This window comes from Oncorhynchus keta, chromosome 29 (genome assembly GCF_023373465.1).
Source record: "Oncorhynchus keta strain PuntledgeMale-10-30-2019 chromosome 29, Oket_V2, whole genome shotgun sequence".
NCBI classification, from domain to species: Eukaryota; Metazoa; Chordata; class Actinopteri; order Salmoniformes; family Salmonidae; genus Oncorhynchus; species Oncorhynchus keta.
The window spans coordinates 9803401-9827888 of NC_068449.1; the positions used below are offsets into that span (position 1 = coordinate 9803401).

At 43.4% G+C, this 24488-nt stretch overlaps 2 protein-coding genes across 3 annotated transcripts; both read left to right on the forward strand.

The window, feature by feature from the left end:
- The first annotated feature begins 11130 nt into the window (after positions 1-11130).
- Positions 11131-15877, forward strand: LOC118362022 (cannabinoid receptor type 1A-like). The gene is made up of 2 exons (XM_035742236.2): positions 11131-11370; positions 12518-15877. The coding sequence occupies exon 2, from the start codon at positions 12562-12564 to the stop codon at positions 13957-13959; it is 1398 nt and encodes a 465-aa protein (XP_035598129.1). The 5' UTR covers positions 11131-11370; positions 12518-12561; the 3' UTR covers positions 13960-15877.
- Positions 15878-18011: 2134 nt separating this feature from the next.
- On the forward strand, positions 18012-20607 carry LOC118362294 (akirin-2-like). 2 transcript variants are annotated; one of them, XM_035742512.1, is made up of 6 exons: positions 18012-18376; positions 18497-18698; positions 19206-19340; positions 19640-19789; positions 19903-19974; positions 20140-20607. In XM_035742512.1, exons 2-6 carry the CDS (start codon positions 18521-18523, stop codon positions 20148-20150), a joined length of 546 nt encoding a protein of 181 aa, XP_035598405.1. In that variant the 5' UTR covers positions 18012-18376; positions 18497-18520; the 3' UTR covers positions 20151-20607. The 2 variants fall into 2 exon arrangements, with proteins under 2 accessions (XP_035598405.1, XP_035598406.1); XM_035742513.2 differs by having other exon boundaries at positions 18012-18254.
- Positions 20608-24488: the final 3881 nt, after the last annotated feature.

A 24488-nucleotide genomic window follows, 5' to 3' on the forward strand; every position in this document is an offset into this window, starting at 1 on the left:
AGAATAAGAAACGTGTGGCCATCAACAATGTCTACAGGAAGTTGAAATGTATCAAAAATCGAAGTCTATTTTCAGGTGTTTTTATTGGTGGTTTTCAGAGACATGCCTGTCCTCCTAATCTAGTCGAATCTCTGTGTGATTCACTGCATCACGTTTCATTATACGATGTGTCATAGCTGGAGCAGTCGCCTTATTAAAGAGCTCAGCAGGTGGTTCAGTCCCAGCATGGTGTTGCGCCACACTCCATGTCATCTTCCCCACTTTTTGGCAAAGTATCAGCCTGCCCACTAGTTTTATATTGTATCACATCAAGGAACATATTTTTACACCCTCAAGCCTCCTTTGTCTGAGCTCCCCATAATGAACTGTATCAAGTGGGATTAAACAGCACTGTTTTACAGAGTGATGGCAGTGAATGTATTGATCGTTATGTAAGTGTAAAACTGCAGGGAGCACTTGAGACAGAAATGACTCCCACAAAATGATCATGTGTGCATGTGATCACACGTTGTAAGTGGGAGCAGTTTAGTCAGATGAAAGTCTTCACTCGCTTCGTGTTACTATGGCATTGTCACGTTGCATTCATTTGCTTGTTTTTGTATGAAGATGGAAAGAGTATATTTCTGTTACACACTTGTTACCAGGGTTGGAATGAACGTATTGAAATGGAATTGACCCCAACTCTGCTTGTTACACATACTACCCACGCTGTACAGTTATAACCTGTCAAAATGTTGTGATTTGGGGACGCCTCATCATGACACGAGGTGATTTACACAACGATGCACTGAGTAGATATCTGATGTTCTTCAGGGTATGTGCGATAGCAGTAATGCTGTACAGTATGACACTAATAACAGAATCACTTTCTCACTGCCGACATGTAACAACCTTTGTGTCATTTCTAACTCTCTGAGGCAAATGCAGCTTCTCCATTACTGAGGGACAAGAGAAATACACTACTAACCTATGTAGGAAAAGCAATGATCCTTTGGCTAATTATCTTAAATAGCAATAGTACTCTTCTGCTGGTATAGGAAAAGGGGATAAGGAAACGGATGTAGTGCCATGTCGCAGGGGGTTTGTACGGCACCCTCTGGGAGGCTCAGATTAATCCTAGGAATGACACGACTCTTAAGCATATCGTGGTGACTGTACTGTCACTTCAGCCAAACTGTAAGGACAAGGAATACCTATACCCATACCTATATGTTATGTTGAGTGAAACAACTGACAGAGAAGTCCCTGTGATTTCAACTTTGTAATGCATTTATAGCTACTGAAAACATCAACCAGGAATATTTAACCTTTATTTAACTAGGCAAGTCAGTTAAGAACAAATTCTTATGTACAATTACGGCCTTTATAGAACTATAGTTTGCATAAAGTCATGACTATTATCATAATGGCATTCATTTGATCAGACAAAGCTGGCTCTGAATGCTGCTCTGAGTGAAAAGCCAGAGTTGATTGTTCAGTCCAGGGCCCACAGAAGTAGGTCACGGCTGACAAACACCTCTAATTAGCCTAATGAAGCCAGTGGCTCAGGTTGAGTCACATAATTGGTCTCTGAAGTGGAGGATGAGACTGGATGGTCGATCATGCGTAGGTTTTAGGGCAGAAAAAATATATGAGTGCTAGCTGGATTCTTGAAATGAGCTCATTCAACCCATAATTATTGCATGATAGTTGTATTACCTCATAATCTAAAAAGCATGTTTTTCTTTAGGTCAAGGTCACAGAAAAAAAAAACATTATTCCTCCTCTCCTTCCTCCCTCTTCCTCCTCCTCTCCTTCCTCTCCCCCTCAATCAATCAAATGTATTAATAAAGACCTTTTTACATCAGCCGATGTCACAACGTGCGATGCCGAAACGCAGCCTAAAACCCCAAACAGAAAGCAATGCAGATGTAGAAGCACGGTGGCTAGGAAAAACTCCATAGAAAGGCCGAAACCTAGGAAGAAACCTAGAGAGGAACCAGGCTATGAGGGGTCCTCTTCTGGCTGTGCCGGGTGGAGATTATAACAGTACATGACCAAGATGTTAAAATGTTCATAGATGACCAGCAGGGCCAAATAATAATAATCACAGTGGTTGTAGAGGGTGCAACAGGTCAGTTGGCTTTTCATAGCCGATCGTTCAGAGTGAGAGACAGCAGGTGCGTTAGAGAGAGACAGAGTTGAAAACAGCAGGTCCGGGACAAGGTAGCACGTCCGGTGAACAGGTCAGGGTTCCATATCCGCAGGCAAAACAGTTCAAACTGGAGCAGCAGCATGACCAGGTGGACTGAGGCATGGTCCTAGGGCTCAGGTCCTCCGAGAGAAAGAGAGAGTTAAAGGGAGCATACTTAAATTCACACAGGACACTGGATAAGACAGGAGAAATACTCCAGATATAACAGACTGACCCTAGCCCCCCAAACACATAAACTACTCCATTTTGTTGATCCCTGCCTACAGGCAGAAACTTAAACAAGAGGCTCCCACGCTGAGGTCTGTCCAACGCTGGTCAGACCAAGCTGACTCCACACTCCAAGACTGCTTCCATCACGTGGACTGGGACATGTTTCGTATTGCGTCAGATAAAAATATTGACGAATACGCTGATTCGGTGTGCAAGTTCATTAGACAGTGCGTCGAAGATGTCGTTCCCATAGCAACAATAAAAACATTCCCTAACCAGAAACCGTGGATTGATGGCAGCATTCGCGTGAAACTGAAAACGCGAACCACTGCTTTTAATCAGGGCAAGGTGTCTGGCAACATGACCGAATACAAACAGTGCAGCTATTCCCTCCGCAAGGCTATTAAACAAGCTAAGCGTCAGTACAGAGACAAAGTAGAATCTCAATTCAACGGCTCAGACACAAGAGGCATGTGGCAGGGTCTACAGTCAATCACGGACTACAAGAAGAAACCCAGCCCAGTCACGGACCAGGATGTCTTGCTCCCAGGCAGACTAAATAACTTTTTTGCCCGCTTTGAGGACAATACAGTGCCACTGACACGGCCTGCAACGAAAACATGCGGTCTCTCCTTCACTGCAGCCGAGGTGAGTAAGACATTTAAACGTGTTAACCCTCGCAAGGCTGCAGGCCCAGACGGCATCCCCAGCCGCGCCCTCAGAGCATGCGCAGACCAGCTGGCCGGTGTGTTTACGGACATATTCAATCAATCCCTATACCAGTCTGCTGTTCCCACATGCTTCAAGAGGGCCACCATTGTTCCTGTTCCCAAGAAAGCTAAGGTAACTGAGCTAAACGACTACCGCCCCGTAGCACTCACTTCCGTCATCATGAAGTGCTTTGAGAGACTAGTCAAGGACCATATCACCTCCACCCTACCTGACACCCTAGACCCACTCCAATTTGCTTACCGCCCAAATAGGTCCACAGACGATGCAATCTCAACCGCACTGCACACTGCCCTAACCCACCTGGACAAGAGGAATACCTATGTGAGAATGCTGTTCATCGACTACAGCTCGGCATTCAACACCATAGTACCCTCCAAGCTCGTCATCAAGCTCGAGACCCTGGGTCTCGACCCCGCCCTGTGCAACTGGGTACTGGACTTCCTGACGGGCCGCCCCCAGGTGGTGAGGGTAGGCAACAACATCTCCACCCCGCTGATCCTCAACACTGGGTCCCCACAAGGGTGCGTTCTGAGCCCTCTCCTGTACTCCCTGTTCACCCACGACTGCGTGGCCACGCACGCCTCCAACTCAATCATCAAGTTTGCGGACGACACAACAGTGGTAGGCTTGATTACCAACAACGACGAGACTGCCTACAGGGAGGAGGTGAGGGCCCTCAGAGTGTGGTGTCAGGAAAATAACCTCACACTCAACGTCAACAAAACTAAGGAGATGATTGTGGACTTCAGGAAACAGCAGAGGGAACACCCTCCTATCCACATCGATGGAACAGTAGTGGAAAGGGTAGCAAGTTTTAAGTTCCTCGGCATACACATCACAGACAAACTGAATTGGTCCACTCACACTGACAGCGTCGTGAAGAAGGCGCAGCAGCGCCTCTTCAACCTCAGGAGGCTGAAGAAATTCGGCTTGTCACCAAAAGCACTCACAAACTTCTACAGATGCACAATCGAGAGCATCCTGGCGGGCTGTATCACCGCCTGGTACGGCATCTGCTCCGCCCTCAACCGTAAGGCTCTCCAGAGGGTAGTGAGGTCTGCACAACGCATCACCGGGGGCAAACTACCTGCCCTCCAGGACACCTACACCACCCAATGTTACAGGAAGGCCATAAAGATCATCAAGGACATCAACCACCCGAACCACTGCCTGTTCACCCCGCTATCATCCAGAAGGCGAGGTCAGTACAGGTGCATCAAAGCTGGGACCGAGAGACTGAAAAACAGCTTCTATCTCAAGGCCATCAGACTGTTAAACAGCCACCACTAAGATTGAGTGGCTGCTGCCAACACACTGTCATTGACAATGACCCAACTCCAGCCACTTTAATAATGGGAATTGATGGGAAATGATGTAAATATATCACTAGCCACTTTAAACAATGCTACCTTATATAATGTTACTTACCCTACATTATTCATCTCATATGCATACGTATATACTGTACTCTACATCATCGACTGCATCCTTATGTAATACATGTATCACTAGCCACTTTAACTATGCCACTTTGTTTACTTTGTCTACATACTCATCTCATACTGTACTCGATACCATCTACTCTATGCTGCTCTGTACCATCACTCATTCATATATCCTTATGTACATATTCTTAATCCCCTTACACTGTGTATAAGACAGTAGTTTTGGAATTGTTAGTTAGATTACTTGTTGGTTATCACTGCATTGTCGGAAGTAGAAGCACAAGCATTTCGCTACACTCGCATTAACATCTGCTAACCATGTGTATGTGACAAATAAAATTTGATTTGATTTGATTTGAACTATTGCAGCATAAATACTGGAGGCTGAGACAGGAGGGGTCGGGAGACACTGTGGCCCTGTCCGACGATACCCCCGGAGAGGGCCAACCAGGCAGGATATTACCCCACCCTCTTGAAGGATATCTTCAACCTCTAACTTACTACACTAAGATAAGGCCGAGTATAGCCCACGAAGATCTCCTCCACGGCACGAACTCGAGGGGGGGTGCCTCCCTCCTTCCGCCATCTTCCTCCTCCTTTCCTTCCTTCATCTTCCTCCTCTCCTTCCTCCCCCTCCCCCCTTCCTCCCTCTCCCTCAGCCTCCCTCTTCCTCCTTACTTCCTCTTCCTCCATCTGAAAACAATGTTAATGATGTTATTTAAGACACAGTGCTGATGAGTTGTTTTCCAATATGATAAGTATACCTGCATCGTTCAACAAATTCTTTGCCCATCTTGTTTCCCCAAATTGTTAACCCATTTGCTTTCATTTGGCCCAAATTTCTCAAATATAACAATTATCTGGTGAAACATAACTCATGATGTGCACGCTGCTTAGGACCGAACATCACCGTCCACAGACTGTGCCTGTCTCTCCCATCTCTTTCTGTCAGCCCAGGGAGATAATGTCTGTTTGGTGTGCACAGAGAGATTAATTGTAATGTGAGACCACAAAATTAATAATAAATGTTTTGCTGTGGGCTTTTTAAAATATTGTGCATAGAAGCTCCCAGTCCCCTGTCAACATTCTCACCGTACAGATATGTAGTGGTAAGATTATTTTCCTCCCCTTGTCCCCTGGCCTTCCACAAGCAACCTGCAACTGGAACCATTAGCCTATTAGCTAAAGACAACCGTTTTCATGGCAATAATCATCAATCATCTTTTGTTCTGTGCTGCCTGTTTCCAATTATCATACAAAGGCAGTGAGCCCAATACAAATAGGATAGCTAATGATATACATAGAATGGGTGTCAGAGGCAACATTGATGACTTTTATATCCTCCATTGAGTCCATTGAAACATCCATATTTGGACTATGAAGACAATGTTATTTTATGTTTACGTCAACATTTTCTCATAACTAATAATAAATGGAAACATTTCCAGCTCTATCACCCTATAATCCATTTGAGACAGAAAATATCTGCAGGTACATTGAGCTGGACCAAGACAATTATGCAGGTTAACATTTTTCCTCGTAAATCTTGTTCTGGAGCCAGCTCTACAGAGTGGTCACTAGATGGCACAGAAACAAAGTCCTGAAATCTGATTTTAAACCTAACCCTAACCTTAACCACATTGCTAACCCTAATGCCTAACCCTAATCTTAAATTAAGACTAAAAAGCTATTTTACAATTTTCAACTGGCCCATCTAACTGAAATCTTGCAGTTCTGCCTCCAGGACAAGACTCATCCTCAGGGCCGGTTCCAGGCATAACCAACATAAACGGTTGCTTAGGGCCCCCTAAGGGCCCCCTGGCTACTGTAGAATTGCAGAAAAATTGCTTTAAACTGCATTATTTTCTCTACCCTTCCCCATGGCAAAATGTGTAGAACTGCAGGAAATTAAATTTAAAAAATGACATTTTTCTCTCAACTGTTAAGAGGGGGGCCACTGAAATGTTTTGTCGTGAGGTGGGGGGCCCCACCAACCAAATATTGCTTAGGGCCCCCAAAGGTTAGAGCCGGCCCTGCTCATCCCAATAAACGTCCACCTGACAAATGTACTCTGCTCATCCCAATAATCTTCAAACTGCCAAATTTACGGGCAGCCACAAAATACCAGAGAAGGGAAAGAGTGTTGTGCCCCTGCAAATATACAGTATCACTCACTAACACTGGAAAACAATGGAAAATGAATACCTCACAGATCACTCAGCACTGGAACACATCAAAAACAGCAAAAGTCTCACATCTAACCATATCTACAATGGAGGCTATTTGTGTGGTATGATAGCTTTTCTATTGAAGAAATGGCACTTGTTGTCATGACAGCCATCTGTATGAGCCCTTTGTAATTTGGGAGCATCACAGAAAGCACTCTGTTTGTTTGAAGTCCCTCTGCATTTTGGTGCTTTTTCTTTGTTGATGACACCTCAAATGATGGCCATAATTGAGCTAGATGGAACAGACTGGCATGTTGTGTCTCATATTGTTTCATATGACGGGAGAGACAGCACGTTTCATCCACACTGTTACTCCACTGCTTCTCTATGTCTAAAAGGCTTATACATGAAGCAAAAAAAGACAAGCAGAAACTATAAATGAATGCATTCCTACATTCATAACACCTGACCTTTTACAGTCTAAAAATACAGTGACATGGAACAGAGGATACTTAATGGACCTGATAAAGTGTTTTGATTACATTATCATTGGCATCTGAATACAGTGTTGCCTTTGGACACATTTTATATGCCAGTCCAAGAGTAAGTGCTGAATTCCACCTTTGCTGTGTTCGAGAGGTCACAAAATAGCATGTTATTATCCCTAAAATATGTTTGTAATTTGGTGCTGGGGGTATTTGGGTTGCATGGGAGGTGGAAGTCATTTTGCAGCTGCGCAACACATAGAGGAACTACTCCAGTCTTCACACATTATTTCATTATTTTTATGGGTGAAATGTGAGAAAAGGCACACAAAACACACAAATAAAACTACCAAAAATAGCCACCATAACAAAATACATAAAACCCTGTGTAAACATAGACTGGTCCAGCATGGTAGAGCCAGAGTCACTCTAATTTCCTTCTTCATAGCAAAGTCCTCCTCAGACTGAATCTACATGGGGCCTGATTCCGACCCGAGTTAAGCATGCATAAATGGAACATTATTCCTTTTTTTATGCACTTTTCTCTCTATGCGTATTCTGACCTTGAACTTAAGCAGGAGAATAGCATGCTATTCATTTTGGGTGGAGATGGAATAAATGAAGCCGAGGCGGAGGTCTGTCTACAGATAAACCATATTCTGACCTTGACTTAATTCCCTCATAATTCCACCACCATTACACATGAGGAAACCATGAATACAGCAGAACAAACATCTACTTTCGTGTTAAATCTGAAAAAACATTCTGCACGCACTGCAATTTACCACGTGATAAGAGCTATGGATGAGAGCTAGGTAAATGAGCAATCCTTTTGGATAAGGGAATTGTAAATTATAAATTACACTTGTTTAGATATACAGTGGGGCAAAAAAGTATTTAGTCTGCCACCAATTGTGCAAGTTCTCCCACTTAAAAAGATGAGAGTGGCCTGTAATTTTCATCATAGGTACACTTCAACTATGACAGACAAAATGAGAGAAGAAAATCCAGAAAATCACATTGTAGGATTTTTAATGAATTTATTTGCAAATTATGGTGGAAAATAAGTATTTGGTCAATAACAAAAGTTTATCTCAATACTTTGTTATATACCCTTTCGTGGCAATGACAGAGGTCAAACGTTTTCTGTAGGTCTTCACAAGGTTTTCACACACTGTTGCTGGTATTTTGGCCCATTCCTCCATGCAGATCTCCTCTAGAGCAGTGATGTTTTGGGGCTGTTGCTGGGCAACACGGACTTTCAACTCCCTCCAAAGATTTTCTATCGGGTTGAGATCTGGAGACTGGCTAGGCCACTCCAGGACCTTGAAATGCTTCTTACAAAGCCACTCCTTTGTTGCCCGGGCGGTGTGTTTGGGATCATTGTCATGCTGAAAGACCCAGCCAAGTTTCATCTTCAATGCCCTTGCTGTTGGAAGGAGGTTTTCACTCAAAATCTCACAATACATGGCCCCATTCATTCTTTCCTTTACACGGATCAGTCGTCCTGGTCCCTTTGCAGAAAAACAGCCCCAAAGCATGATTTACATACATGATGTTTCCACCCCCATGCTTCACAGTAGGTATGGTGTTCTTTGGATGCAACTCAGCATTATTTGTCCTCCAAACACGACAAGTTGAGTTTTTACCAAAAAGTTATATTTTGGTTTCATCTGACCATATGACATTCTCACAATCTTCTTCTGGATCATCCAAATGCTCTCTAGCAAACTTCAGACGGGCCTGGACATGTACTGGCTTAAGCAGGGGGACACGTCTTGCACTGCAGGATTTGAGTCCCTGCGGCGTAGTGTGTTACTGATGGTAGGCTTTGTTACTTTGGTCCCAGCTCTCTGCAGGTCATTCACTAGGTCCCCCCGTGTGGTTCTGGGATCATTTTGACCCCACAGGGTGAGATCTTGCGTGGAGCCCCAGATCGAGGGAGATTATCAGTGGTCTTGTATGTCTTCCATTTCCTAATAATTGCTCCCACGGTTGATTTCTTCAAACCAAGCTGCTTACCTATTGCAGATTCAGTCTTCCCAGCCTGGTGCAGGTCTACAATTTTGTTTCTGGTGTCCTTTGACAGCTCTTTGATCTTGGCCATAGTGGAGTTTGGAGTGTGACTGTTTGAGGTTGTGGACAGGTGTCTTTTAAACTGATAACAAGTTCAAACAGGTGCCATTAATACAGGTAACGAGTGGAGAACAGAGGAGCCTCTTAAAGAAGAAGTTACAGGTCTGTGAGAGCCAGAAATCTTGCTTGTTTGTAGGTGACCAAATACTTATTTTCCACCATAATTTGCAAATAAATTCATAAAAAATCCTACAATGTGATTTTCTGGATTTTTTTTCTCTCATTTTGTCTGTCATAGTTGAAGTGTACCTATGATGAAAATTACAGGCCTCTCTCATCTTTTTAAGTGGGAGAACTTGCACAATTGGTGGCTGACTAAATACTTTTTTGCCCCATTGTAATTGACCTTATAATCGCTGGAGACAACTGTGAAACCATCCATATAGCAGCATAACTGAAGCATATCAACACAGTAAGGTTTATGGAATGACATATGCAGAATTTAAATTGTTTGGCCTTTTAACTAGCAGGGATAAGCACTCTTGGTTGTCTTAATTATAAACTACCCTGACTGTCTCTGCTGTTTCTTATTTCTATCATGATTCATTTTAGCCACTCTCAGCATTGACCATCAGTAAGGCTTAATGGGGGGTTAAATAACTGAATGTGACAAGTGAATTTAAGTGAATCAAACCACCGTAAAGGCTTTCCAAACCAGTTTTTATGATTCATAAATACTTTCCTAACCCTAAATAATCTACAAGATTACAGAGTATTTTAAAACCTACAAATTGGTGCTGAAAAGAAGACATATGTCTTTCTTTCATTGATCCCTAACTAATGAACCTGAACCTGTTTTATTGATATATTCTATTCCGTCTGTCTTCAAAATTGAAACTAAAAAGTACACCATATTTAAAGGGATGGCTAAAGATAAATGTACTAAAAACCCTATTGAAGGATAAATATGTTGGCCAGTATGTGGGAGGGTTTTCAGCAGTTGAAATGAATTGATTCAGAGTGCCAAGGGAACCACGCCTGCAAAGCCCTTTATGCACCTTCATAGGGTACTGTAAGTCTGAATACCAACTACTGAGAAGTCTGTAGGAAAGGCGTGAATAAGGAAAGGCATAATTTCCTACATTGGAATTGGGCACATGATGATAGGCAGCTGACTCAGATAACCCACTTACCAGAGACATAGCCTATTCTCTGCTATTGTCCCACTACACACCTCACCCACCTTCATTCGACACCTCTGCAGCTCCTACTATTTCTATACACTGGCAAGATATACAAGGCATTTCATCCTATGCTACATGTGGTTAAATATATAAAAAATTGGCTGGATATTGTTTAACCCTTAATGCTTACCTTTCCTTCCAGGCTATGAGACATCATGCATTTCTGCCAGTCAAAATAAATGGTATACTCTCACATCAGTGACATTTGCATGCATACAATAACATACGTACATCATACATACACACACAGCCTAACCCTGAGAAGCTGGGAGGAGGTCATAATTGCTTATAGGTTGAAGTGAGAGTCTAAACTACAATAGTAATGAAAATACGTCTACGAAATAAATGATAGTGTTTTAACATTAAATAGAATAATAGTTTCGTTTTCCTGAATCACGCTGGTCGATGATGATGGGGTGTGGGTTCAAAATGATGGAGTGTCTCGTTACTGAGTGAGCGTGAATGTAGGATGCGACGCGAGCGCACTACTCTGGTCCAAGGCGCTGTGGCACCTCGGAGCACGTGACACAGAAGCGCACAAAGCGAATCTTTATAAAAAATAATTGCGTAGCTCAGACAGACAGACAGACAGACACATCGCTGTTACTATACAGGGATGCGAGGCTCATTATGACACATTCACTCTGCTAAAAATCATTTTAAACGATTTGATACACTTTGATTAAAGCAACTGTTGACATCAATATAATACAATTCCTGAGATTGGATTAGTGGACACACTTCCTCTTGTCTTTATGTCATAAATTAAATCTGGCATATGGAACAACGCAAATTCTTTGTGCAAAGAATATGAAGGTAAGAACTATTTTTTGTTTACTCAAATGGAATGCAAATGTCCATTAATGCATAATCTATTTATTTGTTGATTTTGCTGTACCCTTAGTGAGAGTTTATCGAGTCTAATTACTTGCTTGCAGACTCTCCATAACCTTCCTTGTTGTTGGTCTGTTTTATTAATTCATAAATGGGACAAGGGGCATCGTCACATTGTTGTATAGCCTACATTACTACCAGATTGTTTTGTTGCCTATCTATAAACATCCGCATGACAATGTTTTATCAAATATTCTCATTAGTCTACTTGTTTTTATGAATGAAAAACATATGTAGGTTATTGTAATTTTTCTTAACAAAATGTACAGATCTAGTCCTATTCATGATCAAATGGCAGGGTTATGTGCCGCTTATCTATGTGTTTTACGTTTCGTTAGTCGTACGGACGGGATACGCATGGTATACATCGTCCAACGAAATGCTTACTTGCAGGTTCCTTTTCGACAATGCAAAAACAATAAGAAATAATAAAATATAAGAATACGAACAAAAAGTAAATGGCTCAGTAGAATAGGATAAACATTTTAGCATACGCATAATAGACTACAGGAAGGTTATAGTTATAGTCCAATATTTACTATTGTATTGGGGATGGGGGCAGTGTATAAACTGAGCCATATAATAAGAGTCTGAGAGAAAAAAGTAGTCCTGTAAAAATCTATAGATTGATTCTACAAAATCAATTCACTCTTCTCTTGAGAGAATATAACTACCTCCTTTGATGCATCATTCATTGAATCATTATTTTTTTAAACCTAATCCTGTATTACCCCTTAATTAATAGGAAAGATTGACCTACATTGGCATCTTAATGCAATGTTTTTGTTCTGGGGGCAGCACCGAAGGTTAGATATGGGTCTCAATCATTTGTCATTGACTGTTAATTCTCTCACTATTGTCTGAGACACATCTGCTGTAGAGTCAGCTGGCTGGTACAGGGATACCAATAATATCACCCAGCAACATTCCTATATCACCCACAGTTAAAATCCCCCACAGTTAAATACATACACATTTGCCTACCCCCACATTTGTCACAATTAAACTGACCAAATAATAGAAAGTATTAATGATTTCAAAATGTTCTTGAACTCTCTTTTCTGTCTAGACACGCATCTAATGCTACATAATTTACCAGTCAGCTGAGTAGCCATGAAGTCTGCTCTGGATGGAATAGCTGACACCACTTTCCGAACAATGACTACTGGTTTGCAGTATCTTGGCTCCAACGATGTGAGCTATGATGACCCGTCCATTGATTCTGGCTTCGCCAAGACAGGATTCCACTTACAGAAGACTCACTCTGCCCCACTTAGTAACTCCTTCCCTGTACAAGTACCTGGGGACAAGGAGCTCATCTATAATGGCAACTCCATTTACCCGACCAACTTCTCTGAAATGCTTGGCAATGGGACCCGATGGGAGGTCGGGGGTTCTCTCCAATGCGGGGAGAACGTTGTGGACATGGAGTGCTTCATGATTCTGACCCCCAGCCAGCAGTTAGTAGTAGCGGTCATGGCACTCACCCTGGGAACCTTCACAGTGCTGGAGAACCTTATCGTATTGTGTGTGATCCTCCACTCCCACATCCTGCGCTGTCGTCCCTCATACCACTTCATAGGAAGCCTGGCTGTAGCCGACCTTCTGGGCAGTGTCATATTTGTGTACAGTTTCTTGGACTTCCATGTGCTGCACCGGAAGGACAGTCCCAATGTGTTTCTATTTAAACTCAGTGGAGTCATTGCCTCTTTCACTGCCTCTGTGGGAAGTCTCTTTCTCACGGCCATCGACCGCTATATCTCTATCCACAGGCCGATGGCTTACAAGCGGATCGTCACCAAGAACAAGGCTGTCATTGCCTTCTGCATGATGTGGACTATCTCCATCGTCATTGCGATTCTCCCCCTACTGGGCTGGAACTGTAAGCAACTGAACTCGGTGTGCTCAGACATTTTCCCGCTCATCGACGAGAAGTACCTGATGTTCTGGATAGGGATGACCAGTGTGCTGCTTCTGTTCATCATCTACGCCTACATGTTCATCCTGTGGAAGGCCCACCACCACACTGTGCGCATGATGAGCCGCAGCTCCCAGAAGAGCATCATTGTCTACGCGGCAGATGGAACCAAGGCTCAGACCATGCGACCCGAGCAGACTCGCATGGACATCCGCTTGGCCAAGACCTTGGTGCTGATCCTGGTGGTCCTCATCATCTGCTGGGGCCCTGTGCTAGCCATCATGGTCTACGACCTCTTCTGGAAGATGAACAACGTTATCAAGACGGTCTTTGCCTTCTGCAGCATGCTCTGCCTGCTCAACTCCACCGTCAACCCCGTCATCTATGCACTGAGGAGTAAGGACCTGCGCCGGGCCTTCCTTAACATCTGCCGGATGTGCAGGGGATCTTCTCAACCACTGGAAAACAGTGCTGAGTCTGATTGCCATAGCAGGAGCATCAAAGGCACAGCCTACAAATCCACGGCTAGCTACGCAAACACCACTGTAAAAGTGGCCAAAGTCACCCTGTCGGTCTCCGCAGAGATGGTCTGAGAACCTTTCTGCCATCATGTGACTGTGAAGGTATCGACTGTGAAGAATTCATCTAGAATAGACACTACCCCAATTAGCTCTGCCCAGAAAGTTTGCCAACCATGAACTTTAAATTGAGCTTTGAAGTCTATGTAGCTGTAGCATAAAATTATGTAGATTATTTTACTGAACAAAAATATAAATGCAACATGTAAAGTGTTGGCCCCATGTTTCATGAGCTGAAATAAAACATCTCAGACATTTTCCATACACACAAAAACCTTACTTCTCTCAAATTTCATGCACAAATTTGTTTAGATCCCTGTTAGTAAGCATTTCTCCATTGCCAAGATAATCCATCCACTTTACAGGTGTGGCATATCAAGAAGCTGATTAAACAGCATGATCATTACACAGGTGCACCTTGTACTGGCGACAATAAAAGGTCACTCTAAAATGTGCAGTTTTGTCACACAACACAATGCCACAGATGCCTACATTTTTGAGGAAGCGTGCAATTGGCATTCTGACTGTAGGAATGTCCATCAGAGCTGTTGCCAGTAAGCTGCCTCCAACGTTGTTTTAGAGAATTTGGCAGTACTTCCAACAGCCTCACAACCGCAGACCACGTGTAACCACGCGAGCCCAGGACCTCCACATCCGGCTTCTTTGATGGCCACTGGCACGCTGGAGAAGTGTGCTCTTCGCGGATGAATCCCGGTTTCAACTTTACCAGGCAGATGGCGTTGTGTGGGAGAGCGGTTTGCTGATGTCAACGTTGTGAACAGAGTGCCCCATGGTGGAAGTGGGGTTATGGTATGGGCAGGCATACACTACGGACAACAAACACAATGGCATTTTATCGAAGGGAATTTCAATGCACAGAGATACCGTGATGAGATCCTGAGGCCCATTGTCATGCCAGTCATCATCACCTCATGTTTCAGCATGATAATGCACGGCCCCATGTCACAAGGATCTGTACACATTTCCTGGAAGCTGAAAATGTCCCAGTTCTTCCATGGCCTGCATACTCACCAGACATGTCACCCATTGAGCATGTTTTGGACGATCTGGATCAACATTGTGTTCCAGTTCCCGCCAATATCTAGCAACTTCGCACAGCCATTGAAGAGGAGTGAGACAACATTCCACAGGACACAATCAACAGCCTGATAAACTCTATGCGAAGGAGATGTGTCGCTCTACATGAGGCAAATGGTGGTCACAGCAGATACTGACTGGTTTTCTGATCCATACCCCTACCTTTTTTTTAAAGCATCTGTGACAAACCGATGCATATCTGTATTCCCAGTCATGTGAAATCCATAGATTAGGGCCTAATTTATTTATTTCAATTGACTGATTTACTTATATGACCTGTAACTTAGTAAAATCTTTTAAATTGTTGTATGTTGTATTTATATTTTTGTTCAGCGTAATTCAATGTTTTCAGAACCACTTAATTAATTTATTTTCATAGGGAAATAGTGACAATAAGCATTGTTTAACTGTACAGTTGTGTATTTAGTGTCATGCTGATCTGCCCTGACTGTATGGTTTGAGCCGTTAAAATGCTTCTAGGTGAAATTGGCTGCTCTTTCCACTGTAAATTATACTGTAAATTATTACATTGTGATGGTTTGTAGTTCTTGTCATGAAGTATGTTTTGTGAAACTGTTTTGATTGCCTTATTTTTTAAATGATGTATAATTGAGGGTCATGTTATTCCATACAAGCGTAGATAATGTACATCTTTTCAATGAGTCACATTATTTCAACTAACTGGGAGACAGATTTCCCCAAAGAAGAACCACAACCATAAAGACATGTAATGTATTAAATACATCCCGTCCCCCCCTCCATCTCTTCATATATGTTAAGTATTTTTCTGTGAATGAACATCTTAATTTATGTTTTGATTCAATAAAAATATTCAGGAAAACATTTTGTATTTGTGTAGTTACTCATCTTATTTAAGACCAGACTAATTTAGTAATAAGCAATGTATGTATATCATGTACACAAATGCTTTCATCTGAACACATCAATAGAAAAACAATAGCCATTGTCTTCTATTGCAAATGTCATCATCTACACTACATTACCAAACGTATGTGGACAACTGCTCATCGAACATCTCATTCCAAAATCATGGGTATTAATATTTAGTTGCCCCCCCTCTGCTGCTATAACAGCCTTCACTAGATGTTGGAACATTCCTGAAGGGACTTGCTTCCATTCAGCCATAAGAGCATTAGTGAGGTCGGCACTGATGTTGGGCGATTAGGCCTGGCTTGCAGTCGGCGTTACAATTTATCCCAAAGGTGTTCGATGGGGTTGAGGTCAGGGCTCTGTGCAGGCCAGTCAAGCAATTCCACACCGATCTCAACAAAACATTTCTGTATGGACCTCAATTTATGCATGGGGGCATTGTCATGCTGAAACAGGAAAGAGCCTTCCCCATACTGATGCCACAAAGTTGGAAGCACAGAATCATCTAGAATTGTATTGTAGTATAAAGATTTCCCATCACTGGAACTAAGGGACCTAGCCCGAACCATGAAAAACAGCCCGAGAACATTATTCCTCTTCCACCAAAATGTACAGCTGGCACTATGCATTCGGGCAGGTAGCATTCTTCTGGCATCTGCCAAACCCAGATACATCCTTTGAACTGTCAGATGGTGAAGCATGATTAATCACTCCAGAGAACAGGAATGGGTTTCCAATGCTCCAGAGCCCAATGGTGGTGAGCGTTACACCACTCCAGCCAACACTTTGCACATGGTGATCTTAGGCTTGTGTGCGGCTACTCGGCCATGGAAACCCATTTCATGAATCTCTGACAAACAGTTATTGTGCTGATGTTGCTTCTGATCCAACTGAGGACAGACAATTTACAGAGGACAGATGATTTTTACGCGCTACATGCTTCCTGTTCTGTGAGCTTGTGTGGCATACCACTTCTCGTTGTTTCTCCTAGACTTGACCAGGGCAGCTCTAGCAGGGCAGAAATTTGACAAACTGACTTGTTGGAAAGGTGGCATCCTATGATGGTGCCACGTTGAAAGTCACTGAGCTCTTTCATTGTATAGATCTGTCAGCAAGTAGTGTGGCTGAAATAGCAGAATCCGCTAATTTGAAGGAGTGTCCACATACTTTTGTATATATATTGTTTCACCAACGAAGAACTGTAAAATCAACAGAAGATCTTTAAGTAAGTATAAAACCAGAGGAATTTGAATTTTTCAGTTGTCTCTGCTAAGATAAAAAATGAGCAAATATTGCATGTATAATTTATATTCCAAAGTATTGTGGTTTCCCCATTCAAACACCTGGGTTTCGAAGCTTCTGAATAAAGTCAAATTTGCACAATACTCATAAGGCATGTACGATATCCCCGAGCTGACAGAGTAAAAATCTGTCGTTCTGCCCATGAGCAAGGCAGTTAACCCACTGTTCCCCGGGCACCGAAGATGTGGATGTTGATTAAGACAACTCCCGCACCTCTCTGATTCAGAGGTTTTGGTTTAAATGAGGAAGACACATTTCAACTGAAGGCATTCAGTTGTACAACTAACTAGGACCCCCCTTTCCCTTATATCAGATATGGGCTTTGGTGGTATGTTTTTAAGTCTCTGGAGGAGGAGAAAGAGTTGGCAGTGGCACATGGGACAATGTGCCTTGTGTTGTGTGAGGTACTGTACTGCCCTCTTGTGGAATCAGAGTATAGTATGATGGGGCTGGTTAGAAAGGTAAAACCACGACGTTTTTACCCCAAGTGAAAAAAATGTAACAGAAAAGGCAAAAAAACGTATAAGTGTAACAATCCATTTTACATTATGGGCCCATGGATTTGCAGAACAAAATAAAGTGGCAAAGGCTAACAAAATACATTAATTTTCAATAATGTAACAATGATGTTAATGAAGAACAGGCTTACTGCTAATGTATATAGATAGAGCAGCGCAAAATCATGGCAGCACCAAAAAATTATAGCAGCGAAAATGATTAAATGTGATTTCGAACCACACAAACCACCACCTCTGTCTTGACTGCACTACAAATCCCACCATCATCAGCGCATGCCCACCGGCATGCGCTCCAATTTTTTGACGTCTTCAACCCTAGAACCAGACGGGATCAAAAACAAGAAGCTAGCTGGCTTTCAAGCTGGTAGGCAGGTTGTTATAGCTTCGTCTGAATTTATAACGTAGCTAAGGACATTCAAATAGAGGTAAGATATAAGTGAAACAAACGTCAAAGATACACGAGCGTCGGATAGGAACGGAGGGCAACTTTTTCCCGGAAAGGTGGGAATTTGTTTTCATTTGATTTTTTTGGCTAACGCTAGCTTAACCTAATAACGTTACTGTACGTTAGCCAACAACAGTCGCAAGACTCCTTCCTGGACTTGTCGAAGTTGCAAAGCTAGGTAACTAGCCAGCTAGCTGAAAATACATAATCGGGATAATAAGCTCCTTCCTATCTCGAAAGCCATTTTCTTTTGTTTCGCAGTAGCTACGATACACTGTTCCTCGTTCGTTCTTTGTAGCTGGACCCTCCTTAAATCAAAATCATGGCGTGTGGAGCGACCCTGAAAAGAACCATGGAGTTTGATCCATTGATGAGTCCAACGTCGCCTAAAAGGAGAAGGTGTATCCCGGTTTCCCCATCATCCTCCTCCTCATCCCCACGGAAATACCTTCGCATGGAGCCGTCACCATTTGGAGAGGTGTCGTCAAGACTATCAGCTGGTAATTAACGTTAAACTAATAAACCCAATTTGGTACCATACATCTAACGTTAGCTACCCAGGCCAGTGTGCTAGCTTTCTGCATTGCCAGCTAACCCGTAACTTAGCATACTATTTTCCAAGACCATATTAGATGTTAGCCAATAGTTAGGTAGATATGCTGCAATAACATGAGTAACTAACATGAGTAACTATCTTGAAAAGATAACATGATGTCGATATAGCATGTTGACATTGGGAAGATCTCAATTGCATACGTCTTGCAACCTCTGAAACCGCAGACTTTCTCATCCAATGGGTTTTGAGAAGGAGACGAGGAGAGCGGACGCGAGGTGTATGGAATTGAGATCTTCCCATGGTGTCATCTTGACCCTTTTTGTGTTACACAGCATAATAGGAGCTATAAGGATTGCACTATAACGTGAGGCCTCCATTAGATGTGACAAGTTGTTTGACTAACTTCCTCCCTGAATGATTTTGACTCATGCTGTGTACTATCTCATTCAAGAGAAAATTCTGAACAACATCAAGCAGGAGTACAAGCGCATTCAGAAGAGAAAACACATTGATGGAGTTTACCAACAGACAGAGGGTTGCTACTCCCCAGAGGCTCCACCCCCTCTAGGTGGATCCAGTATGCCAGGTTTGTTGTAGTGTACTGTTAGCCTAGCCAGGTTCAATGTCGGTCCTTGAGGGCCAAAAACACTTCTTGTTTTCATCTTCTGCTTCTGAGAGACAAATTCAGACCTGGGACACCAGGTGAGTGCAATGAACTACCAGGTAAAAACAAAAAACAGAGGTGTTTCAGCCTTCCAGGACCAGAATTGAACAGCTCAAATCCTAAACCTAGGTGAGGAGGGGAGATACAGAGTGCAGGATGAACTAGACCCCCCCCCCTTCAACATGCAATTGACCTAATTTCTCTCCTCGTGTCATCTGCAGGCACATCGGCTGGAGGTTCTTCTCCATCAAGGAAAGAACAGCCCTTATTTACTCTTAGACAAGTTGGAATTATTTGTGAACGTCTACTGAAGGAGCGTGAAGATAAAGTTCGGGAGGAATATGAGGAGACCATGACTTCCAAGTTGGCAGGTGTGGACTGTCAAAATACAGGATTCAGAAAGTGCAGCATAAGGTGGTATGTGATTTTTACAGTTAAACTTATTAAACCCCTCCCTCCCTTTCCTCCCACATTTCTATTACAGAACAATATGACACTTTTGTGAAGTTTACACATGACCAGTTGATGCGAAGATTTGGAGAGCAACCTGCAAGCTGTGAGTTTTATTTTCCTCTCGTTTTTATATAAGATTCTCAGTGCATGTACCATCCCATTGTGGAATGCAAGAAGGCTACCGTTACACCTGAATGGAAAACCTCTAAAGGTTATGGTAACATGGCTGGTTTTCTGTTTTTATCTATTTTTATCCCTTCTTCACCAGATGTTTCCTGAAAGCGTCCCAGTCTGCCAGGTGACCTGTTGCTGCAAGCTATCAAGTTTAAATCTTGGGAAATCACCGCAAGAGATTTGGTTTATTTAAACTTTTCTTACTGTGCCATATTTCTCCTTTGGGCAAAGGTTTATAAGCCGTTATCAGTGGTTATCACTTTCTCTCGCAAGCAGCTAGGTGCTTCCTAATGTAAATGTATAGGCCCTCTACCATTGGCCTACGTTTCTCCTGCTGTACTTGTAAGGCCTCACTCTTACAAGGAATTCCAAACTTTGGAGAAGAGAATATGCGGATGCACCAGTTACTTTTTTTTGTATGGGACTTTACAAAGTGTAAGTTAGATATTATTTTTTCCCCTTTCAAAATGTTTATTTTATTTTGTCATTTTAGTTTTCCTGGTATTACTTTCAAACCTATGTACTTAGTGGAAAACCAAACAATAAAATGTTTTAAGGCTTATGATTTAAAAGTTTCATTCTGTCACAACAGGGTAATGCTCTAAGTCAAGTACGACCAGTGTTTCCCCTATACGGCACACCGCCGCTGCTAAATTGTGACGCCACTGCAAATTAAAGTGAAACTCTCTTTAAAACCATGAATGCCTTTGAAAACGGCCAACGTGGCCTCGAAATAAATCAGAAACCGTTATTCTAACTCAAATCAAATCTTATTTGTCACATACACATGGTTAGCAGATGTTAATGCGAGTGTAGCGAAATGCTTCTAGTTCCGACAATGCAGTAATAACCAACAAGTAATCTAGCTAACAATTCCAAAACTACTACCTTATAGACACAAGTGTAAGGGGATAAAGAGTATGTACATAAAGATATATGAATGAGTGATGGTACAGAGCGGCATAGGCAAGATACAGTAGCTGTATTGAGTGCAGTATATACATATGAGATGAGTATGTAAACAAAGTGGCATAGTTAAAGTGGCTAGTGATACATGTATTACATAAAGATGCAGTAGATGATAGAGTACAGTATATACCCTACATTATTCATCTTATATGTATACGTATGTAAACATTATATTAGGTAGCATTGTTTAAGTGGCTAGTGATCTATTTTACATCATTTCCCATTATTAAAGTGGCTGGAGTTGAGTCAGTGTGTTGGCAGCAGCCACCCAATGTTAGTGGTGGCTGTTTAACAGTCTGATGGCCTTGAGATAGAAGCTGTTTTTCAGTCTCTCGGTCCCAGCTTTGATGCACCTGTACTGACCTCGCCTTCTGGATGATAGCGGGGTGAACAGGCAGTGGCTCGGGTGGTTGTTGTCCTTGATGATCTTTATGGCCTTCCTGTGACATCGGGTGGTGTAGGTGTCCTGGAGGGCAGGTAGTTTGCCCCCGGTGATGCGTTGTGCAGACCTCACTATCTTCTGGAGAGCCTTACGGTTGTGGGCGGAGCAGTTGCCGTACCAGGCGGTGATACAGCCCGCCAGGATGCTCTCGATTGTGCATCTGAAGAAGTTTGTGAGTGCTTTTGGTAACAAGCCGAATTTCTTCAGCCTCCTGGGGATGAAGAGGCGCTGCTGCGCCTTCTTCACGATGCTGTCTGTGGGTGGACCAATTCAGTTTGTCTGTGATGTGTACGCCGAGGAACTTAAAACTTACTACCCTCTCCACTACTGTTCCATCGATGTGGATAGGGGGTGTTCCCTCTGCTAATTCCTGAAGTCCACAATCATCTCCTTAGTTTTGTTGATGTTGAGTGTGAGGTTATTTTCCTGACACCACACTCTGAGGGCCCTCACCTCCTCCCTGTAGGCAGTCTCGTCGTTGTTGGTAATCAAGCCTACCACTGTTGTGTCGTCCGCAAACTTGATGATTGAGTTGGAGGCGTGCGTGGCCACGCAGTCGTGGGTGAACAGGGAGTACAGGAGAGGGCTCAGAACGCACCCTTGTGGGGACCCAGTGTTGAGGATCAGCGGGGTGGAGATGTTGTTGCCTACCCTCACCACCTGGGGGCGGCCCGTCAGGAAGTCCAGTACCCAGTTGCAAAGGGCGGGGTCGAGACCCAGAGTCTCGAGCTTGATGACGAGCTTGGAGGGTACTATGGTGTTAAATGCCGAGCTGTAGCCGATGAACAGCATTCTCACATAGGTATTCCTCTTGTCCAGATGGGTTAGGGCAGTGTGCAGTGTGGTTGAGATTGCATCGTCTGTGGACCTATTTGGGCGGTAAGCAAATTGGAGTGAGTCTCGGGTGTCAGGTAGGGTAGAGGTGATATGGTCCTTGACTAGTCTCTCAAAGCACTTCATGATGACGGAAGTGAGTGCTACGGGGCGGTAGTCGTTTAGCTCAGTTACCTTAGCTTTCTTGGGAACAGGAACAATGGTGGCCCTCTTGAAGCATGTGGGAACAACAGACTGGGATAGGGATTGATTGAATATGTCCGTAAACACACCAGCCTAGATCTAGATCCAAAGACTACGTGTAAATAGGATCGTTTGGTCATAAAGTCTCGTCTAAAACGTGAGTTTGGTAAATTAAGGTTGGGTTTTGATTTGACGATGTCTATTTGCCCACTAACATGGGGTGAACAGTTGCGTTAATGGCTCTCTATCCAATAGCATAGACCATATGAAAGACCTGCACAGCAGCTCCAACTGTTTACATAAGACAACACGTTGCACACTTTTTTTACTTGAGAAATACTGCACCAAACACCCTTGTTAAATGTAAAATTGTGCTACTAAAATGTCAAAATTAATTACAGATTTTGAGTTCTCTTAAATTCATTCTGGGGGTCAGACACTGACGTTTTGCTTCCTTCGCCCGCTTTGAGGATAACACGGTGCCACTGACGCAGCCTGCTCCCAAGGACTGTGGGTTCTCATTCTCTGTGGCCGACCTAAGACATTTTAAGCGTGTTAACCCTCGCCAGGCAGACGGCATCCCTAGCAGCGTCCTCAGAGCATGCGCAGACCATCTGGCTGGAGTGTTTACAGACAAATTCAATCACCCTATCCCAGTCTGCTGTCCCCACTTGCTTCAAGATGTCCACCATTTTTCCTGTACCCAAGAAAGCAAAGGTAACTGAACTAAATGACTATTGCTCCGTAGCACTCACTTCTGTCACCATGAAGTGCTTTAAGAGGCTAGTAAGGATCATATCACCTCTACGTTATCTGACACCCTAGACCCACTGCAATTTGCTTACTGCTCCACAGACGATGCAATCACACTGCCCTCACCCATCTGGACAAGAGGAATACCTACGTAAGAATGCAGTTAATTTAATATAGCTCAGTCTTCAACACCATAGTATCCACCAAGCTAGAGGGCAATGGATCTGAACCCTGCCCTGTGCAACTGGGTCCTGGACTACCTGATGGGCTGCCCCCAGCTGGTGAAGGTAAAAAAACAACACCCACTTCGCTGATCCTCAACACAGGAACCCCACAAGTGTACATGCTGAGCCCCCTCCTGTACTCCCTGTTCACCCAAGACTCCTTGGCCACGCACGCCTCCAACTCAATCATCAAGTTTGCAGACGACACAACAGTAGTAGGCCGGATTACCAACAATGACGAGTTCGCCTACAGGGAGGAGGTGAGGGCCCTGGTGGAGTGGTACCAGGAAAATAACCTCTCACTCAATGTCAGCTAAATGAAGGCGCTGATCGTTGACTTCATGAAACAGCAGAGGGAGCACGCCCCTATCCACATCGACGGGACTGCAGTGGAGAAAGTGGAAAGCTTCCAAGTTCCTCAACGTAAACATCACTGACCATCTGAAATGGTCCACCCACACAGACAGTGTGGTGAAGAAGGCGCAACAGCGGCTCTTCAATCTCAGGGAGGGTGAAGAAATTTGTCTTGGCCCCTAAGACCCTCACGAACTATAACAGATGCACAATTGAGAGCATCATGTCAGGCTGTATCACAGACTGGTAGGGCAACTGCACTTCCCACAACTGCAGGGCTCTTCAGAGGGTGATGCGGTCTGCCCAACGCATCACCGATGGCACACTGTCCCTCCAGGACACCTACAGAACCCAATGTCTCAGGAAAGCCAAAAAGATCATCAAGGACATCCCTCACCTGAGCCACAGCCTGTTCACTCTGCCATTATCCAGAAGGCAAAGTTAGTACAGGTGCATCAAAGCTGGAGAGACTGAAAAACAGCTTCTATCTCAAGGTCATCAGACACTTAAATAGCCAACACTAGCCAGCTACCACCCGGTCACTCAACCCTGCACCTTAGAGGCTGCTCTATATACATAGACATGGAATCAATGGCCACTTTAATAATGTAACACTAGTCACTTTAATAATGTTTACATACTACTTTACTCATCTCATATGTATATACTGTATTCTATTCTACT

Excerpts from the sequence above, each read along its gene's own strand:
- LOC118362022 (XM_035742236.2), top strand. The coding sequence starts at position 12,562 with ATGAAGTCTGCTCTGGATGGAATAGCTGACACCACTTTCCGAACAATG.
- LOC118362294 (XM_035742512.1), top strand. The coding sequence starts at position 18,521 with ATGGCGTGTGGAGCGACCCTGAAAAGAACCATGGAGTTTGATCCATTG. Across the intron at positions 18,699-19,205 it reads GTCGTCAAGACTATCAGCTG|AGAAAATTCTGAACAACATC; the intron begins GTAATTAACGTT and ends ATCTCATTCAAG. Across the intron at positions 19,790-19,902 it reads CATGACTTCCAAGTTGGCAG|AACAATATGACACTTTTGTG; the intron begins GTGTGGACTGTC and ends TTTCTATTACAG.